The 18,148-nt window shown below is 38.5% G+C and overlaps 1 protein-coding gene across 1 annotated transcript in view; it reads left to right on the plus strand.

Moving 5' to 3' along the window:
• map3k5 (mitogen-activated protein kinase kinase kinase 5) overlaps window positions 1-18,148 on the plus strand; it is an 84,777-nt gene that overhangs the window by 38,763 nt on the left and 27,866 nt on the right. The window contains exons 7-13 of the mRNA XM_003446319.5: window positions 6,029-6,199; window positions 8,576-8,688; window positions 10,135-10,294; window positions 11,492-11,645; window positions 11,776-11,883; window positions 12,594-12,646; window positions 15,899-15,994. Coding sequence (XP_003446367.1) covers window positions 6,029-6,199; window positions 8,576-8,688; window positions 10,135-10,294; window positions 11,492-11,645; window positions 11,776-11,883; window positions 12,594-12,646; window positions 15,899-15,994 — 855 coding nt within the window. The remainder of the gene's footprint in view (window positions 1-6,028; window positions 6,200-8,575; window positions 8,689-10,134; window positions 10,295-11,491; window positions 11,646-11,775; window positions 11,884-12,593; window positions 12,647-15,898; window positions 15,995-18,148) is intronic.

Here is an 18,148-nt window from a genome sequence, read left to right on the forward strand (position 1 = left end):
CCTACTCAGCAAGTAAACCATTGTATAAATACAATAGCTGTTCCAGGAGATTGTTATGCCACAGGTGGTGTAACTGTGTTGTCTGATTTGTTCTTGTTGGTGGGAGGGAGAAATAGATTTTGAGCGCACTAAAGGTGGTAAATAGGTCATATCTTCTTTTTGAGACTTTTGGAGGCAATAATTATATTTTTAACTTTACTGTACTTTATTTTACTGTATTCAGTTAGTAGCAACTTTAAAGACAAATAAATAGAAAAAATGAATAAATTACAATGTATTATTATAAAACTGACCTGCCAAACAGTATAAAAAGCACCACATATCCCCACATACAAGCTGCAACTTGCATAACTTGCAAACTAATGTGTCGGCAGTTGTAATCCAATGATATGATACACATTATTTTGAAATGCACCAAGGTGCATAATGAGTATTTTTGATTTGGATACTTTAATATTCAAATTACAAAAAAAGTAATATCAAAGTACATTAAAATGTGGTAATGACATAGGGATTCTGCTACACAGCTCACAGGTAAGATATAGGTAAGATACACTGTAAAAGAAAATACAAATATACCCAAAAAGGCAAAAAACAACAGGGAATCTAAATTCAAACAAGGAGGCAGGGAAAATGAGGGAAAGATTCACAAATACCATGGCTTAAAAAAAAGGACAGGACTATTTATACACATCGGAGAAACAGAAACAGCAGAGTGGACAAGACACAGGTGTGGGCAGTCATGACAACGAGATGGGGGAGGAAATGAAATTCACATAACTATCAAAGTAAAACCAGGAATGACAAGAGAACCCAACTGAACACAGAGATGCAAAAACCTGCACAAAGACTTAATAGAGAAGGGACGGTGGCTAGAATACTAAGCCCGAAACAAAAACACAAATATTAAACTGTTGATTACAGCAGGAATAACGTGAACATTGAAAGACACTGTAAGGGAAAACATGGAGGGAACTCCATAAAAACAAAACTGGAACTTTTAGACCTAAAGGCTCTGGGAACTAGAAAAAAGGAATCAAAACAGAAATCAGAAACATCCTAACTGTTGTGGAATTATTGTTCTCATGATACCAAAAGCTAAAACTAACACTAAAAATTCATAAAAACAAAACTAAAACTAAACATAAAAACACAAACACAGCATATCTGGAAGCACACACATGCATATTCTGTTTCATTGCTATCCCCTGTAAGATTTCTGGGAATAATTTTACACACCATAAAGGCTAGGCGTGATTTTTGCACCATTGTGCTGAAGTGCCAAATATTTGATTTGCATGATCAGACAACAGCAGATCTCTCCGTTTAAGAATTTAGGTTTTCCACACAGTCATTAGCACTCATCCCTGCAGCCTCTGTGCATTTGAGCATTCCCATAGATGTTCTAGCTATTGCCTCTATTGCTAAAGAGAACACTAGCAGCTCTATGTTACGTATTTATAATCACCCAGAAGTAGAATTATATCCTTGGTGATGTAATCTCTTCTTTTAAGCCTGTTTCAAAGCTATTATTCAAATTACTCATAAACTGCCTTCGGATAATAGTTTGTAGTAGGTGGCACCATAGAATAATAAAGTCAAATAATCTACTCTGTTCTGAGTGTGAAACTGAATGAATTCCTTCACTGAGATGGAGTTGTATAAATCATTACCTTCAATGAGCTCTGAGTAAGCAGCATGCAGCCCACACCATGCCTTGAGATTATCAATATTTAGCCTTAATAGGCACTTAATCATTGATCTAAAGTAGGTGCTCTGCTTCTAAATGAATCTGGTGGGTTGAAGGGGCTTCCGCCTCAGGCATGTGAGTCTTCAGCTCTGCTTGGGGGCCTGGTGTGCAGGTCTTACTGCTGAGAGTCTGACGAGATCGAGGAAAAAAATCTCCATATCCAAATACCCATCAGCACTCTGAAGAAAAGAAAGAGGGAAGCGGAGAGATGCATTCGAAGAGCAGATCTTGTTTCCCTCATTGCTCTTCCCTCTGGGCAGTCTCCATGGTAATAGCTGTCAGCTCATATGTTTTATTTAACCTTCACGCCCTGGAGAGAAGCCACGTTATGTTAATAAGGAGGGTTTTTTTCATGACTGTCACACATTTTGTCTGTGTGATACTCTGCAGGATATCACCTCTCATTTCTTCTCCCAAGTCTGTGTTTTGGACACAATCTGTTTATCTTATCCGATTAATAAATACTGTTTGTCCTATCCATACTTTAGCTGTTATTTACGTAAAATAAAATGTGTGCAACACCAAATGTAATCTCAAAATACTGGTTTTTATAGACGCTCCAAACAATTTGCCGACCTGAGGACAGCAGCATTTATCTTCTTCTTTCAAAACTGCTGAAAAGCTTTGCTAAAAAAGAAATCACTTTTTTGATTTCACAATACTAAAGCAAAGGTTGGTCTAGGTGCAAGAGGGGTGCCTTGGGAAATCAGAAAAATTCAATCAGAAATAAATAAACCAACTGGGGATAGATCTCTGGGGATAGGTGTCAGGCACACTGACACACTGAAATCAGTAAATCAGTGTGAAACGGTGTATCACTTTCTCTTTTGTTTGAATATCACAGTAAAAAGTAAAGTAAAAACACTGCGAGGAAAGCTATACATTTTTAAACTTATTGTATTGTTTAGCATTCATAATTAGAACATTTTACATTTTCTATGATGCATTCAGGAGGACAGGCCACCGCTCCTCCCCCCTTCAGTCAAGCACCTAACCACAAGCTTCCTGGTCTCTATTTGTGATCCAACTTCTGTTGACCAATCGTGTTTGAACAAGCTTTATTTCCCTGCAGGTAAACAGTCTGTGTGAAAGGAAAAAAAACATAATAAGGAATGCATTTGCAGAGAGAAGTCTTATGGAAACCATTATGTGATCAAAGTTCAGCATTTTATTCAATTTATGTTTGCTTTTTAAAAATGTATTTAATTACTTCTTTTAAAGTAGCTTCACGCTGTAATGGTTTAAACTCCCTGGTTTCAGACCAGGAGTGGACACAAATCCCGAGAGGCATGTCTCAGAAAATCATCCGGCATAAAAGTCTGCCACATGAAATGTATGGATCTCCGCGTCTTACTAAGGGAGTAGCAGGAAAATTGCATTTTTTTTCATGATATGCATTTGTGCTTACTACACTATAAGTCCAAGTCAACAAAACGTAAGATCTATGTGTGGTATTTCGTTTAAGCCAGAGTCGTAGAATGAATGACGGAATGACTTTCACCGGGGCTCTAGTTTAAGCTATCTTTGCTTTAACAATGAAAAATTTCTTGTTCTTCACCTTTCGCACGACAGCATTATTTCCCCATCCAGATTGAAATTACATGTAGCTGTCCATACTTTGATAGCTTTCATCCTGGCAGCAGTTTAGGATGAGTCACTCTTACAAAACTGATGTAGATGTCAGTGAACTGGAGCTCTGTTGCTACTTTCAGGGATTTAAATAAACGCAGAATATGAACCACAAGTCAGCAAAATTCAGATTTATCTTTATATCTTCGTTTTTCCTCCACGGATAGATGATCCAAATAGTCTTGCCCTGAGACAAGTGAAAAAAAACAACACTTTTGTCCTGCAATACTGTCATTCTTTCCGGTCATAGTGGATTAATGTTTGCCTGCCAGGGTAGTGATTCAGTCACGTGACTGAAAACTATGGTTTGCAGCTCTTTACATTAAAAGAAACGACACTGTACCAGGTGTTCCTCTAGTAAATGACGAAGATGCATCTGGCGACCTTCTTAAATTGCTCTGTAGTCTAGGTCTGATGCTCACGTTGCCATTTTTGGTGCTTTCGGTGGTGGACGGCAGTCAACCTGCTTACGCTTACCCATTTTTTTTCCGCCTCTAACACATCAATTCTGCGGACAAAATGTTCACTTCCTTCCTAATGTATCCCACCCACTAACAGGTGCATTGATGAAGAGATAATCAGCGTTATTAACGTACCTGTCAGTGGTCATAATATTATGTCTGGTAACTAAAGTAAGTTTGACATTTGTGGTTTAAATGTCGGTTTAGAAAAAGATAATGGATTTAAAAACTGAACGTGTACCTTTTGAATACTGAAGTAGGATTTTCTATATGAAACAGTTGGTATATTAAACATAATTCGTGTAGCTAATAAATCAAGACAACTGAGATGACAGTCAATTACACGTGTGAGTCAGATATATCTTCCTATTTGCATTCCTGTTGCTAATGAAGCAGCAGCATTAAACATGTCTTCTGTTGACACCCGGTGAAAAAGTTAACATCCATGTAATGTAAGCAATTACCAGCTGAAGAGGTTATCGCTCGTTCTTTAATACCATAATAGATTCCTTCTTCTCTCTTTGTTATTTTCCAGTTCGACTGCTCGTTAGAGAGCCTCAAATTATTTCCTCACAGGTCAGTTATAACTGATCATTTAGTCCCTCATTGAACACCTGTGGTACAATTGGAACTTCACAGTGCTTAATAAAATTGGGCATTCTCTTAATGAACCCAGTCACCTCTGTAATTTAAGGTCCTGGTGGCCTCCTCTGTGCCTGGTATTAGTGTCCAATAACAATACCTCTGCAGCTGTTCCCTAGCTACTCACATGCAAAACACACATATGTATGTGCTCCACACACCTACTCCGCATGCACATGCATGCTGCTGGTGATGCTCATTTTAATGCAGTCTGTTCAAACCAGTCATTTATTTATACACCTGAGAATATACAGGGTCATTTGGCCATTTCTTTGAGTCTCATTAGCTTTTAAGTGTGCAGTAAAACTATAAGTCATTATTCATGTTCTAGAAATTGTATTTTAAATGCCATCGTGTACCATTTTAATGTTTACCCTTTAGGCTTTGAAAATACATTAACTCTTGGTGTGATTATGTAAGACAGTTGCTCAACAATAGTGATTCAAAGGGGAGCGTACAGTACAAGTTAAATGCAGGTCTGTAATGGATTTAATGCATATGTGAAATGTGATATGTAATGAAATAATCGAGCTTAACTCACCTTTGTAGCTCACGTCTGCTTGAAGCAAGAAGAAAGTAGCACAGCCCACAGGTCTAAAGAGTTAAGCAAGGGCAAAAGTGCATTCTTTGTAATGCCCAGTAGGGGGTAACACCTCTGGTTGTAAATTGAAAACAGATTGAATAGAAGTCTATAAGAAAATGATCCTGTTTCTCACTTGTTTTGTGACCTCAGTGACCACAGTTTATGATCTCATTTGCTGGTTTTAAGTTTTTTTTCAACACAACACAACATTTATTTTGTTCATTATTTTTTCCATTTGGAGTAAAATAAATATTAAAGCAGGGTGCACTTCATGACGTGTCTACCACATGCCTGATAAGTCAAATCTCCCTGGAACTGTAGCACGGCTGACTTGGATTGTGTGTAAAGCATGATACAAAAACATTAACACATTAACATTTATAAATGCAAAAATTATGAAATATCTTTTAACTAGTTGCATCAGTTCTGATTGTTTTTTAAATTCTGCCTTTCCAAAGTCTGGTTGCAGTGGAGAATGTCATTTTCTATTACTGTCTCTCAAATGCAAAGGTGCTTTCACGCTAAATGAGCAAATATAATCTCTCCAGAAACTTCTGGGTGTGATTCCAAATGGGTGTGCCCATAAAACCTTCAAGTGGAGGTGTACAGGAGCCACCCTTACCTGATACCATTGAGCATAGACACCTTGCTGATGAAAAGAAGTACTTTCCCTTTCGAGCTTTGACCACAACCAGAATTTAAACAAAAGAAAGATACGTTTTCACTCAGAACAAGTAATTAACTTCTGAGTGTTTTGAAAGTTTGATGAAGGACTGGGATAAGGAGCTTACTGATATAGTGAATTTATGGACACTGGTGTAAAAGTCCCCTTTAAGATTAATAAGTGTTAATAATCACAAACCTAAATCCACTGATATCTCTAGATATGCTCAAAGCTGTTTTGGGGGTTAGTTATTAACCTGTTACATGCTTTTTTGTGTTTTGTCCTGTGTGTGGTTATAGAAGGAACCTTCCGGGCGACAGGCAGAAAGCCCTGGACATCATGCTGCCCCTGGTGGAAGGCGAGGAGCAGGTAGCGAGTGACATGTACTGCCTGGTGGGACGTATCTTTAAGGACACATTCCTGGAGTCAGACTTTACCGACACGCAGAGCAGAGACAACGGCGCACTCTGGTGAGAGAGCGGGCAGGATGTCAGTGTGCATGTGACATTTCTGCTAAGCCAAGCACATTCTGAGTCACCAAAAATTACCATTTCTAAGGGCAGGGTGCATGAGAAGTACAGTGACTCACTAGATCACACCATTAAGAGTTTATCATGAATGGTGTCAGTCAATGCAGGATTTCAGAATGGCTCTTATCGTGAAGGTAAAACCTTTTGCTGGTAATGAGTCTGTGAATAAACCACAGCCACATAGTGTGCAAAATTCTTTGAGATTGCACGACGACACCTCATAACAACATAAGAACAATACAATTAAAATCCAGACTACAGGGATCATGGATAACATACCAAGATGACTGAAATTTAAGATTAGCAAACATTAGCAGTGACAGTGGTTTGAGCTGCTAAATGTTTTGTGCATGTTAAGCTGAGCTGCCTGGTTTCTGCTGCTGGTAGCAACAGGAAGTGGTGAGCTAGCATTTATTTTAAAAAAAAGAAAACATTGTGAATATAAATATTCAGGTTAAGATTAATAGCATCATGATTCAGGAAAGTGCCCTACTTGTCTCTGTAGAACCACAAACCCTTGCTGTTTGAAGACTGCATCACTTCCCTCAACTGCCTAGTGTGACCAAAAATAGCTGAACCTTTTCAGTTCAATAAAGTTAAACTGCTTTGGGTTAACATCAGACTATTGTAACTTCATATTAGAATAAAAAAATCAGAAATAAAAGACATTAAGTCCAGCGGCATTTATCTTTCTTTTGTCTCATCTTTTATCCTTGGGAAAACACCTTAGGGATGATTTGAATGGTCTCAACAAGTCTCATATTTTCAAACTGTGTTTCAATAAGTCAAGTATAATATAGTCTTGTACGTCCTATATTAATCCTAACTAGAAACAGTACTTGTTTGAGTAAGTCTGACCAAATTGTGATTTTAGAAAATTAAATATGAGTGAAATTTAGTAACAATTTATACTTGGCTAGTTTTTCCTTCATGGCTGTCTTCATTTTTACATCTGCTGTTCAAAAGTTTCTTCATACAATTTTATCCTGGATTTCAAATATCAGGCTGACCCGATTTTAATAGCCAGGATCCATTATGGTCACAGTTAGCAGCTGTCATCAGTGTAAGGCAAGTGCACATGGGGCAGTGGATCAGGTCAGAGGATGTATGCGTACATCTTATCAGATGTATGCACATCGTTTCTTCAAAATTCATGGCAGTCATAAGTTTGTCCTCTAGTGTCCAGCTGTAAACTGTGGAGGCATCCAACAGAGAACTTTCAGCACTCTTAACTGTGGTGTCTTCATGTTGTTGTGTGCCGCTCGCTGCACACTGAGGAGGTGGTTTAGGCCACACAAATACAGCCTTCACTTGCCTCCCACCCAGCTCATCAAATTTACCCCTTGCAACGTCGTCTTTCTCCTCAAAATGGAAACCGAGTTTCAGTATTAACACAGTGGAGGAGACCCAACGTGTATCAAAGACAGATCACAGCAAGTGGTAAGAACAGGGCTTCATTAAATGTTCTGTCCATCAACCTTCATCGGGACTTCCAGGGAGAAAAGAGGAGTTAAAATCAGCTTTTTGTCAGTGGAGTCTAAAAATCCTTTTGATTGCACTTTTATATTAAAGGTTTCTGTGTCTTCTTACAGTCTGGCATCTAATAAAGAGATTAGTGTGAGTAAATTAACATTCTGGTGTTTTTGCAAGTGAAAGTTTACATTTTCTAATTACATTTTTTGGAGCCTGACAACTTGCAGGGACCTTTTGGATATGATAGAGCTGGATATTTGCTACCCAAAAACTAGCTAAGTCAGCATGACGCTAATGAGTAAGCACAAAGAAAGATGCATCTGAAGGGTTTCCAGCAGCTTGTTGAAACTGAACTCTCAAATTTGCCATCTCCTCATGAGCATGGCTGTGATGCGAGTGCACCGAGGCTAACATTAGCTGACGGAAGTCGGCTTATTGAGAACACAAGGCGGCTGATTGTCTTTATCTGGAAATTGCTTTTTAAGATTTCATATCTTTGTTGACTGCTTAGATAATCAGGCTCCCATCTGGCTGTTATTTTCAATTCCGTGTCACAACTTGGCACAGGCCTCTAATAACGCTCGCACCCCTCCCCTCCGCAGAACAGATTGCTCATTAAATAAATGAAATTTCTTGTTTTGTGGGGGTACTCACAGTTGCTGTTTGCCGTTCTGTGGCCCCCAACTCAATATGGCTGTAATTATTTTTTTCTATCTTGAAGTGTCTCGGAAAGCCAGGGGAGTCCTGGGAAGCCATCCATTATCTCAGGGATACTTGGGATTTGGAATGACGCATTTCTTGGAAGAAAACTGTTTATGTGAATCATTCTTCTTCTCTTTTCAGGTTTAGAAAGGGGTTTGAGTCAGAGCCAACACTACACTCTGGTATCAACTATGCTGTTCTTCTGCTGGCAGCTGGACACCAGTTTGACACGTCGTTCGAGCTCCGCAAAGTGGGTGAGTGGACCCTGGTTACTTTGGTCTGTGTCCTAAATATGCGGCTTTTCATTTTATTACACTAAGCCTGCTAAATAACCACTGAGTAATCAAACTCTAATCAGTCTAATCAGTCCTTTGTCTGTAATTTACACGATAATTGTTATCCTAACGTGGAAATGGGGGTCAGTTAAAGCTGCACAAATAAATAACTTATATGAATGGAAATGAAAATTGCATCACCCACAGAGAAACAGTTCCCCTCACAGCTAAAGTGCAGTTTAGCATCTTTCAGCTCATTGCTTTTGTTCTAACTTGGTGTCAAATTAACTACCTTTGCTACAGCAGCAGCTGTTTTTAATGGAAAACCTCTAATAAACTCACATATGCTTCTAGCTCAACGCCAAACAACAACTGTACAAAGTCTAGAGGAACCGAGGGCAGCAAATTTTGGGAGTTAGCTGGAACCACAACAAATGCAGAGGAAGTGAAAATTGGATTCATTTAATTCACCCAAGTGGCAAGAGACACAGCTCCAAATGAGAGATAATTTTGTTATGTGTTTGCTGAGTGTGTTAATAGTGTTTGCTAACACATTCAGCGTGTCAGCTGTTGACACAGTGAATGGTGATAATGTTTAACAGATTTTTTTGACCAAAAAAATGGATGTAACTCCAAAATTCACTTTCCTTTTAGCTTCGTTTTAGTCTCCAACAAGGCAAGAGGGAGATATATGCTGCTAATTGTTCCGTACACAGCCACTAACTGTGTATGCCTGTCATTTGGTGCAGAGCAGAGAGTGCTGAGTCATTTATTAGAGGGGTTTTTTGACAGAAAGTGACTTCCTGCAGGTGAATGCTATTAGGATAAGTTTGGAATGCCAAATATGAACCAGGGGAGTAAAGTTATGGGTTGGAAAACCAAAACAATGAAGTTAAACGGAGCTTTGTTAAATAAAGTTATTTTTAAGCCTTGTTATTATTATGCATATTTCAATAAAACAAAATCAAATAATGTATAGTTGTTTCCTTTTTTAGTCAGGCAGGTGTGTAGCTGAGCTTTTGCCCACACTTTTTTTCCCTCTGAAGTCTGAGGCTCAGAGGAACTCAGGAATGTGGGAATTAGAGTTGGCTTTTCTGGGAATTGGCCCGCAGCTCTCTAAATTAACCCAACCCTCACTCCCTTTATGCATCCCTGGGGTTATCTCATAAGATCCCCACTGTCTCTCCAAATGGCAGATTTCTGCAGCAGGCTGTGCAAAACATGTAGCTGCTGCTTATCTTAGCAGTTCTAATAAAAATAATAATGATATAGCTAGGCTGCTGTAGTGCGAGTTGTGGCACACCCAAGTAGAGCATGGTCTTTCTTTGGCTTTCTTGTTAACTGGCATGTCTGCCTATGGTCCAAAGGGAAATGGAACAAAATAGAGATATTTCACCAGCATTAAATTGTTTGTCTTGTTTGCAGGAGTTAAGCTGAGTAGCCTGCTGGGTAAAAAAGGCAGCCTGGACAAGTTGCAGAGTTACTGGGATGTGGGCTTCTTCCTGGGTGCCAGCATCCTGGCCAGTGACAGCACCCTGGTCATCCAGGCTTCTGAGAAACTCTTCAAACTTAAAGCCCCTATCTGGTGAGAGCACAATCCATTCAAATTAGCAGGCCAAAAAATACATTTTAGACCACTTCCATCACCAACTGTGACTCTCTCTTTGTCATATGAAGTCTGCTCTGCTTCCCTTTGAAACTAAAGCAGCCATCTGTGGCCACTGGCAAACATTTGGTGTATTTGAAGAACAAAGAAAAAAGTCACCAACAAAAGCCACTTTGCTCATTTGAACAGTATCTCTGTCTTTACATTTTAGATTTGAAGGATATAAAAGCCTGGTGTCGTGATATTTTGTGAATTGTTAAAAGTGTGGTACAACGCTTCTCCAAAGATACAACTGAGAACTGATTTTTTTTTACACTTTTTATAGCGCATATTCATCTTTAGTCCCCTAAGCTAGCCTGCAAGTCTAGATGTATTTTAAAGAAAGATGCCACATGAAAATATCCCTTCCACGCCATCGTAACATAATGCCTTCACGGTGGTGGAATATAGTTGTAATTGCCCGCAAGGCATGTGGTAATATAAGACTTCACACAGATTTTATGATACTTTATGTACAACATGTGGAGGAAAATAATAAAAATGTTTCTTTTTTTCTCCAGTGCATCAAACCCAGCTGTTTTTTGTTTGTTTTAGTGCTCTGAAAACCATCACACCAAAATCAGGCTCCAGCATAGAAACGCAGTCATATCTTAATGTGTTTATTTGTTAGCAGTTTTTCTTAAACAACGCTAAAGTTATCTACCAGTAAGGTATTCTCTTTTCTCTGTCTTCATATCACATGTTTTTGTAATTCTACAGTCACACTGTGGAAAACATTGGTTGGAAACTGCGGCTTGAAATTAATGCAACCCTGTTTAATGAACTTGTAATCTTGTTACCTTTAAAAATGTTGCTTTGAAGACCAGGGGACCAGGTCTGCGACCGCTTGGAGTCAGAATGAGACTTTAAAAATGTTGATAAAGCATTAATAAGATGAAGTCAGTCTACAGGAAATTACAATACAACCATTTGGCAACCAACTTGAAACAAGTCACCTATTACAAAGAGATGTTGTGGCCATCGGCACAGATTGACTCAGACTGAGTGCAATAAGCTGACAGTTTGTCTGCATCTATATATTAGATGGCAACTATTTGCAAAGCAGCCATAAAGACATATGCCACAGCAGAAAAGTTGTTTATTTCTGTTATCTGGTAATACTTCTGTTGCTTCCAGGTATTTGCGGTCATTGGTGGAGACCATCTTGATCTTTCAGCACTTCAACAAGCCCAGCGTGGAGCAGCCCTCCTACAAACAGGAGCTGGTGGACTTTTGGATGGACTTCCTGGTGGAGGCGACCAAAAAAGACGTCTCCTCTGTTCGATTTCCTGTAAGAAACACAGATTAACCTGAAATAATACATCTAATGTTTTTTAAAATGTAGAAACAAAAACAAAAATGCAATGCAAGCTCAGAAAATTAAGGGTTTAAAATGTGCAATGCATATATGTCTTGTCCAGGTGTTGATTTTGGAGCCAACTAAAGTGTACCAGCCTTCATATTTGTCCATAAACAAAGACGTGGATGACAACACAGTGTCAATCTGGCACGTTGCTCCTGATGACAAGGTGCGTGTCCCACTGCTGTAAAATCTAATTATTTACAGAATATATTTGCTGCATAATACTGAGTATAGGTTTGTGTACTGTATTTTATATATATATATATATATATATATATATATATGTGTATATATGTATATATATATATATATATATATATATATATATGTATATCTTGCTTGCTTTTAATAGGAATATGGGTAATAGAAAATTGTATAACACAAAAAATCTCATTGCAACCATAGAAAATATTTGTCTCTGTTTTTAAATCATAAAACAAAATCCTACGCTGGTGCACCTCAACAGTTTGTGCTGGTTTCATCACTCTGTTTCATGTTAGCAAACATACTGATGCTTCCACTGGTTACAGTAAATGATGAACTACAGATAATATCACATAAGGCGACAAATGTTAACGAAACAGGAAAGCTGAGATCGTGATCATGTCTCTTGTAGATCTGGGGAGATGCTGTGTTGTGATAATGGACTTTCGCTTCCTGTAATGAAGCTTTATGTCTCCGTCTTCTTGATTGTTTTCATATGTTATTGCTCATTATTCCCAGTTTACACATCAATGTAAATGTGTGCTCGCCAGGAAAGTCATGCTAGTAAATGAAGTAAATAAGCGCCAATGATATAATCCAGTGGCTAACTGATTCTTATCATAATGCTCGCAACAATAATAATTTATCCTGTTGATTTGACTTGTCCTGCAGAACAAGGGGATCCATGAGTGGAACTTCAGCGCCACATCTGTACGAGGTGTCAGGTCAGTGCCTGCAGTCTCTGCAGAACCTTGTCAAAGGTGATCGGTTAGTGGACTTTAAGCAGACTGCAAGCAGAAACTACTATGAAAAGGCTAAAAGGCTAAATATCATTAGAGAAAGTAACATTTGTTTCTAGTTCAACTATCAAGTTTTATTTGTCATATAGAGGTAACAATGTTACATCATTACCGGCTATGAGATTCTTAGGTTCAGAGCCCGCTCAATATTGCACGTAGCAAAAAAGCAAAATTACGCTTAAGGTGACACTAATTAAAAATAAACTATATAAATAAAGAAAATATATATACATATTTTTTAAAAGAGTGGGATTAATAAATACAGATTACTACAAATACTGTAGTGGCTGTAGTGCAGAGGTTATGGTATATACATGTACAGTGTGTACAGTGATTACAAAGACTGGAGGTGGAAAAGGCTTCCAGCACTCGTGTTGTGACCATGAGTTTACCTGGCACTCAGCAGACTCTGGGGACTCACAGCAATGTTATGAGCTCTAGGCAAGGAAGGACATTTCCTGAAATATCAAACTGCTCCTTTTAAACAAATGAACACTGAGTTCCTACTTCCTGTGTGGCTAGAGAAAATTGCTTCATGCCATACCTCTATCTGTCTCCTGTCTCATTTCTGCTCTCAGCTGCTGCATAAATAGAAGCATTAAATGTCCAAAAGTTGTAATTATGCAAAGTGAAAAGCTTTTGAAATCAAATAGAAATGCATAAACATGCTTAATAACATTGAGTTGTGTACTAAACAAGCTGATATTTCAGTGTTCAGAAATATATTCAAAACGCCCCAAAAGACACCTGGATAAACCAAAAATACTCGTTAATTCGAATAAAAATGGTGTTTAAAGCCCAGTGCGACATAATAGAAGTCGTAAAATTAAGAGTAAAACAAACTCATGCATTTCCTGCTAAACAAGCAGGTGTATCTAAGCATACTCAAAAGCAAAAATAAGTAATATTGTAATAACTGCATGCAATCTGCAATTGTAAACACCAAAGCAGAGGTTTTAGGTATGCCCAATCGCTGTGCTATCTCTTCACCTCTCGTGGCTTCAGAGGGTATCAGAGTGCTCCAGCGTTACACAGACAGTTTTTATGATGTCCTTCCCTTTGCCAATTTTTTTTTCCACAGTCCTCAAAGGAATTCAGTGTCAGATCGGAGAGAAGCTGAGGGCTGTGCTCACATGTTGCTAGGGAACGACTCATTCTCTGTGCCCACTCAGCCTGCAGACAGTCAGCAGGACACAATGGCAGCCCTGCAGGCTACAATACAACCACACATGCAGGGACTCTGTTGTCTGGTTCAGCAGCTCTGGCCTTGGCATTCTTACTAAGGAATGGGCAATTGCCAATTCCACTGGATAAAAGTTTCCATTTAGTTGGTACAATTGTAGCTGTCCGTCTTTTGTGCAGAAATTGAGCATCATCTAACAGCTTATATGGTTGTTTCTGATGGTGGCTTTCATGGGAAACAAACTACAACTGCTGTAGTCCATACTCATAACATTAGATATTTATTGTATATATTAGCATGAAATACTTTTAGAGTGCAGTATCTGTGTGCACAGGCTGCATTTATGAATTTAATTTTTACATGTGGTTTTACATTTTTAAGTCATTCAGTCAGTGATTCCCAATCAGGGTACAAGCACCCTAGGGGGCTACTTCTGCGGTAGAGCGGGGGTGGTGGAGAAGATTAGCTCTACTGGTACAATTAACAGAGACATTATTGTTTTTCTTGATTAACTATTATCTATAATGTGAAATAGAATGGCATATATCCAGTTCTGCTGGAATAAGCTAGAAACAACTATGTGGGCAGCTGTTGTGTTGTTGGTGATGTTATAGTGTTAGTGTTATGTAACTCTGGGGAATAAATCTTTTAAAACTTTTGACCACTTACATTTGTCACATTTACAATTTTTTTATGCTCTAATGATGATTTATATTTAAATCTAGGCTCTCTCCCTTTCATTGAGATAGGGGTTTGCTAAAAAAAAAAAAAAAAACTGCCTGCAGGCTAAGATAGCTGCAAAGCACCTGGACTTTGTTCTAAAAGGACTTCGCAGTTAATCAGTTGATAAATTAATTTAGTATACCCCAGAAAACATATTATGACGTGACCCTCTATGAGCAAGGACTTAGCAACAGTGGGAAGGAAAAATTCCTTTTACACCAGAAGAAACCTTTGGCAGAACCTTTTGGCTGACTTGTTCAAACTGTAGCTCTCAGTTAAATTACTGACTGAGAGTATGCATTACAACTTGAACATGTTAGCTAAAAGCGAAAATGTTTGCTAAATATAATAGTGAAAGAGCTCAGAAATAGTAGTTGGCTAATAAATAAAGAAAAAGTTATTTTTGATTACTAAAGCTTTAGCTAGCTTTTATTACTGCTGACTAAAAGTGTGTATTAATAATAGCTAAAATGGAAATGGAGCCTTAGCTAGCTTTGAAACCATTGGCTAATATGCATTAACAGTTCAAATTGCTAGTGAATACAGTGAAAAACCATAAGCTAACCATTTTTGCTAAATTAGAGCTAGCAAAAAAAAACCCTGTTGGGTAAAAGTCTAAGGAGCTTGGAAAGAAAAGCGTCTGGGCTTCTTTACGTTGCTTGACGACGTTTCACCTCTCATCCGAGAAGTTTCTTCAGTTCTAGGGTCAAATGGTGGAGAGTCCCAGATTTAAGCCCTATGGGAGTGTCCCCCCAAGAGGGACAAAGGACATCCTATTGATCCTCTACCCAATCACACGAGCCAATATGTCTGTGAAAGAAAGAGGTCTTTCCAAGCTCCTTAGAATACGATGACCTGGGTGACTGAGAACCTTCACAGACATATTGGGTAAAAGTATTAACAGCTGAAACTGCTAAAAAAGCAGAAACAAAAGCATTAGCCAAATAGAAACGGCAAACAGCATTAAAATAAGGAATGTTGTCCAACAGTACAGATTAACAAATGGCTAAAAGAAACAAAAGAAAATGTTAAATATTGTGGAAAAATGGTAAAACCCGTCACTAACAGCTGATGAAAGAGTAATAGCAACATGACGTGGATAAATAGTTGAAAGAGTGACTTAATAGTTGGTATCATTTGAGAATTTTGTGGAATATTCCAAAAGAAAAAGTTTGTAGCTATAGCTTCATTCGCTGTACAGCTCACATCTGTTCTAATGTTATTGTAGACTGTTTCTAACTGTGGACAAACTGTGGACTGTTTCTCCTCAGCATCTCCAAGTTTGATGAACGCAGTGCCTTTCTCTACGTCCTTCACAATGCAGAAGACTTCCAGATCTACTTCTGCACAGAGATGCATTGTAAAAGGTTGGTCTGTGTGTTCTCACTTACAGATGCAATTCCAGATCTTTAGCCATTTAACATAATAAATCATGTCATAATGTGACTGCATTCATTTAATTTTCAGTTCAGTTCAATTCAGTTTTATTTATATAGCGCCAAATCACAACAACACTTGCCTCAAGGCACTTTAATGTTAGTTTAAAGTGAACTTAAATGGCCTATCCTATTTCTACTTCTTTTTTCATACGGAATTACATTATTGAAATATTCATGTTTAATGAGCCATGCACTGAAATTCAGATAGTGAACAGCCTGAAATGTCTTAACCATAAGTGTAATTTAGCATCTCTCTGTTCTCCACATTCAGTCAGGCTGCTATTATTACAAAGAAACGCTGCTGTCATGAATCAAAGTAAAGGGTCAGCACAGCTCCACACCTTTCTTCATTGTAATGACTTCATAAGTAGCGGCTGTAAAAGTGATAATGCACGTGTGGCTCAGATGAATTGATCAATTAAGACCACCACTCTCATAATTGGATCCATGCTTAATAACTTAATAACTTAAAACTAATGCCCTCCTTCTTTTATTGAGCCAGTTGCAAACCCTTTACAAAATGATGTTTTATTGATTAGAGGTACCCACATTACATTACCTTACATACAAAACGACTGTGGAGAGGAGCAGTCGAGGTTGAATCCTTATACCTATAACAATTTTCACACGTGCATTCCAAACCTAAACTTGCCCCATATTACCTTTTTTTGTTCAACTTGTGAGAAAGAGCAAGTGGAATAATGTGCTCCAACTTTTTCTTGAGTTGATATGTAAAAACAGCTTATGGTTAATGGGCAATCTGCTTCACCTTTACTGACACAAAGCCTTATGATTCTCCTTAAAACACACGTGTTATTGAACTGATTAATTCTGAAAGATTTCACAGCAAATTGTAAACTTAATTTTCTTACTTGAATTTAGGACAAACAGGATCAGGTCAGTTACACAGCTGAGCCTTCTCATATATGGAATAGAGCAGGAAATATCCTGCATCAGAAAGGTTTGCACTTCTGGAATTACGCCACATGTTTACTTACTGACAGAGCATACAGAAGCATACACTAGCAGTGAATGCACTAAAATATTAGCTGAACTTTTCACGCACTGGACCAATCAGACATCGATTTTGCAATCTGTAATTAGCAAGTTAAAGAAAGAAGTTAAGCTCCACGTTGGTTGTGCCTTTCTCATCAGTAGTTTGAGTGTTTCCCGTCAGTCCTGCACTCAGGTGCGAAGTTTCGTGCCTTCCCCATCACCACAAACACACCTTGTTTCATTTCGACACCATCTTCTTCTTCACTAGCTGCTATGTGAAGCACTGAGTGTTCAGACTTGTGACTCTCACATATGAGCCTTCCGCGCTCTTCCAGTTCCATTATCTGGAGTGTGAGAGTCAGTGAGTCATGCCTGACTCACGCCTGCTGTTGTTATGATGCTGCTCTCATTTTAACAGCATTGACAGCAGGATAGGAGTGGTGAGAAGAAGGACAAAGGAAGGGAGGGAGAAATAGATGAAAGACGGTGGGAAGAGGAAGAGACCCAGACTGACTGCGCTTGTGCATGTGTGTACGCACAAGCGCACGTGTCGCTGAACACCTGCAGGCATGCGGTGTGTGACAGCATGACGAGGCAGCGTGTTAATTCACAGCTCGTGCGCTCCAAGAGTGGAAAAGGTCATTGTATGTATGTATGCATGTGGGAGGTGTGCATGTAAACACGCTGTAACCCCTTCTGGATAAAAGCACCATCAAAACAACACCACTCAATAACAATATGCACAAAATGGATTTCTGACAAATAATTCCATATGTTTGTGATTCTGAATTATGTTAGCTATTTAGGTACTACATATATATATATATAAGCTCCATAATGTATTTTTTGTTAGGGATTCACCTAAGACAGGTATTGTTGCTAATACAGAGGCCAGCTGTGCTTGATTGTACTTATTGGCCTTATTTTTATTTGCATTTTTTCTGTTTTGGCCATCTTTGACTTGCAAAATGCTTCTTGCAGCACACATAAGTCTGATTTTAGCTACCAGTGCCAACAGGGAGATGTTTACAGCATATTTTTGGCCTTAAAAGGCTTTTTTGGCCTTATTGTAGAAAGGTTCCCAAA

The sequence above is a fragment of the Oreochromis niloticus genome, linkage group LG15, assembly GCF_001858045.2.
Source record: "Oreochromis niloticus isolate F11D_XX linkage group LG15, O_niloticus_UMD_NMBU, whole genome shotgun sequence".
NCBI classification, from domain to species: Eukaryota; Metazoa; Chordata; class Actinopteri; order Cichliformes; family Cichlidae; genus Oreochromis; species Oreochromis niloticus.